The following is a 1489-nucleotide window of genomic DNA, read 5'->3' as shown; positions in this document are numbered from 1 at the left end:
TGTTAATTATAATCATTCACAATATTACTGTTTGTTTTCTGTATGTTTGATTAATAAATGCAGCATCGGTAACTTCAAAAACATCCTCAAACTTAAATATATAAAAAATGTATTATATAAAAAAACATTGTTTTAAATATTTTTCTCTTTTTCATCAGAAATAAACAAGATACGGCTACAGTCTGCACAGGAAGTAGCGAGGCAGGTGGAGGCTGAGGTGAAGGAGAGGACTCATGAGCACCAGGCCAGGGTGACCCAGCTGGAGACCCAGCTATCTCAGCTCTCCCTAATGCACTCAGAGGAACTGGAAAAAGTGGCGGCGCAACACCGAGAGCAGCTCAGACAGATGGAGGAGACCGTAAGTGTGTGCATAACAGCAGGCCTTTATACTTGATACAAAAGGGCTTTGGTGAAGATTGTTTCCAAAGGCTGGTACCAAGCACTGTCATAAGGCGTAGAAATAGTGGTCATGCTGTAGACAGCTGAAACTTTTATGCTGATTATTCTGGAGACCCTTTAGCAATACTGTAACATTATCAGTATCAATGGTATCTATTTATTTATTGAGCACTGTTCTTTTCCTTTTAAAGCATCAGAAAGATGCTACTGAAGAGATGAGGGTGCGCCTTGAAGAAGTGCAGAAGGCAGAGAGGAATCGTGTGAGTGAGGAGTTCACTAAAGAGCATGCCCGGCTGAGGGAGCAACTCCAAATTCTGGCTGAGGAGCGCTTGGCATCCCAGAGAGAGGAGCTTCAGAGATCTGCCCTTAAAGAGAAAGGGGCGTTGGAGCAGAGGCTTCTAGAGGTCCAAAAGCTCCTTGATGTGGAAAAGGAGAAGCTTCAAGCCCTGCAAAGGAGTTTGGAGTGTGAAGAGAGCCCTCAGGTGGTGGCGTTGAAGCAGAAACTCCAGGCTCAATACGACAGAGAGATGTCCACTGCTAAGAGCGCCATGGCAGCAGAGGTGAAAGAGCTGAATGTTCTACTTCAGGATCAGATAGAGAGCAAGCTACAAGAGGCCCTCTGCAGGTCAGAGACTGCATTATATTAAAACCACATGCATGTTAATATCATTGGCAAATGCAATCCAGAGGTGCTTAAAAGTCAGTAGTCCTTACTATTGCTTATACTTTATTTTTAAACAACATACGGATGCACGATTTGGGGAAAAATATCATTGCAAATATTTTTTTTATGATTTAAAAATTTGGATTTGCAGTTTCAAATGAGTTTCATTTGTATTGTCCACAGGGCTGCACATTTTTGGCCTATAATTTATTGTTATTATTATTATTTACTAAATAAAAATATTAAACAAAATAAGAAATATTACTATTGTTATAAGTCACTAAGAAAAAGTTTCAATACTTCAGAAAAATATAATAATAATGTATAGTACAACTGTAAAATTACAGTACTCGTATTATTTATGGATGTCTTTAATTTCTTCATTCAAATGTTAAACCATCAAGATTTTATTTTGGCAGAAAACCT

General features: G+C 38.9%; 1 protein-coding gene across 1 annotated transcript; it reads left to right on the top strand.

Moving 5' to 3' along the window:
* Window positions 1–158: 158 nt before the first annotated feature.
* Window positions 159–1024, top strand: LOC107736387 (trichohyalin-like; the record flags this gene model as incomplete). The annotated part of the gene is made up of 2 exons (XM_016547816.1): window positions 159–358; window positions 591–1024. Coding segments are annotated over 2 exons (634 nt in total), but the record flags the coding sequence as incomplete, so codon positions are not given.
* Window positions 1025–1489: the final 465 nt, after the last annotated feature.

The sequence above is a fragment of the Sinocyclocheilus rhinocerous genome, unplaced genomic scaffold (assembly GCF_001515625.1).
Source record: "Sinocyclocheilus rhinocerous isolate Xijiao unplaced genomic scaffold, SAMN03320098_v1.1 C36670100, whole genome shotgun sequence".
Taxonomy (NCBI): domain Eukaryota; kingdom Metazoa; phylum Chordata; class Actinopteri; order Cypriniformes; family Cyprinidae; genus Sinocyclocheilus; species Sinocyclocheilus rhinocerous.
The sequence above is the reverse complement of the archived record's forward strand: the minus strand, read 5'-3'. Positions and strand labels throughout refer to the sequence as shown.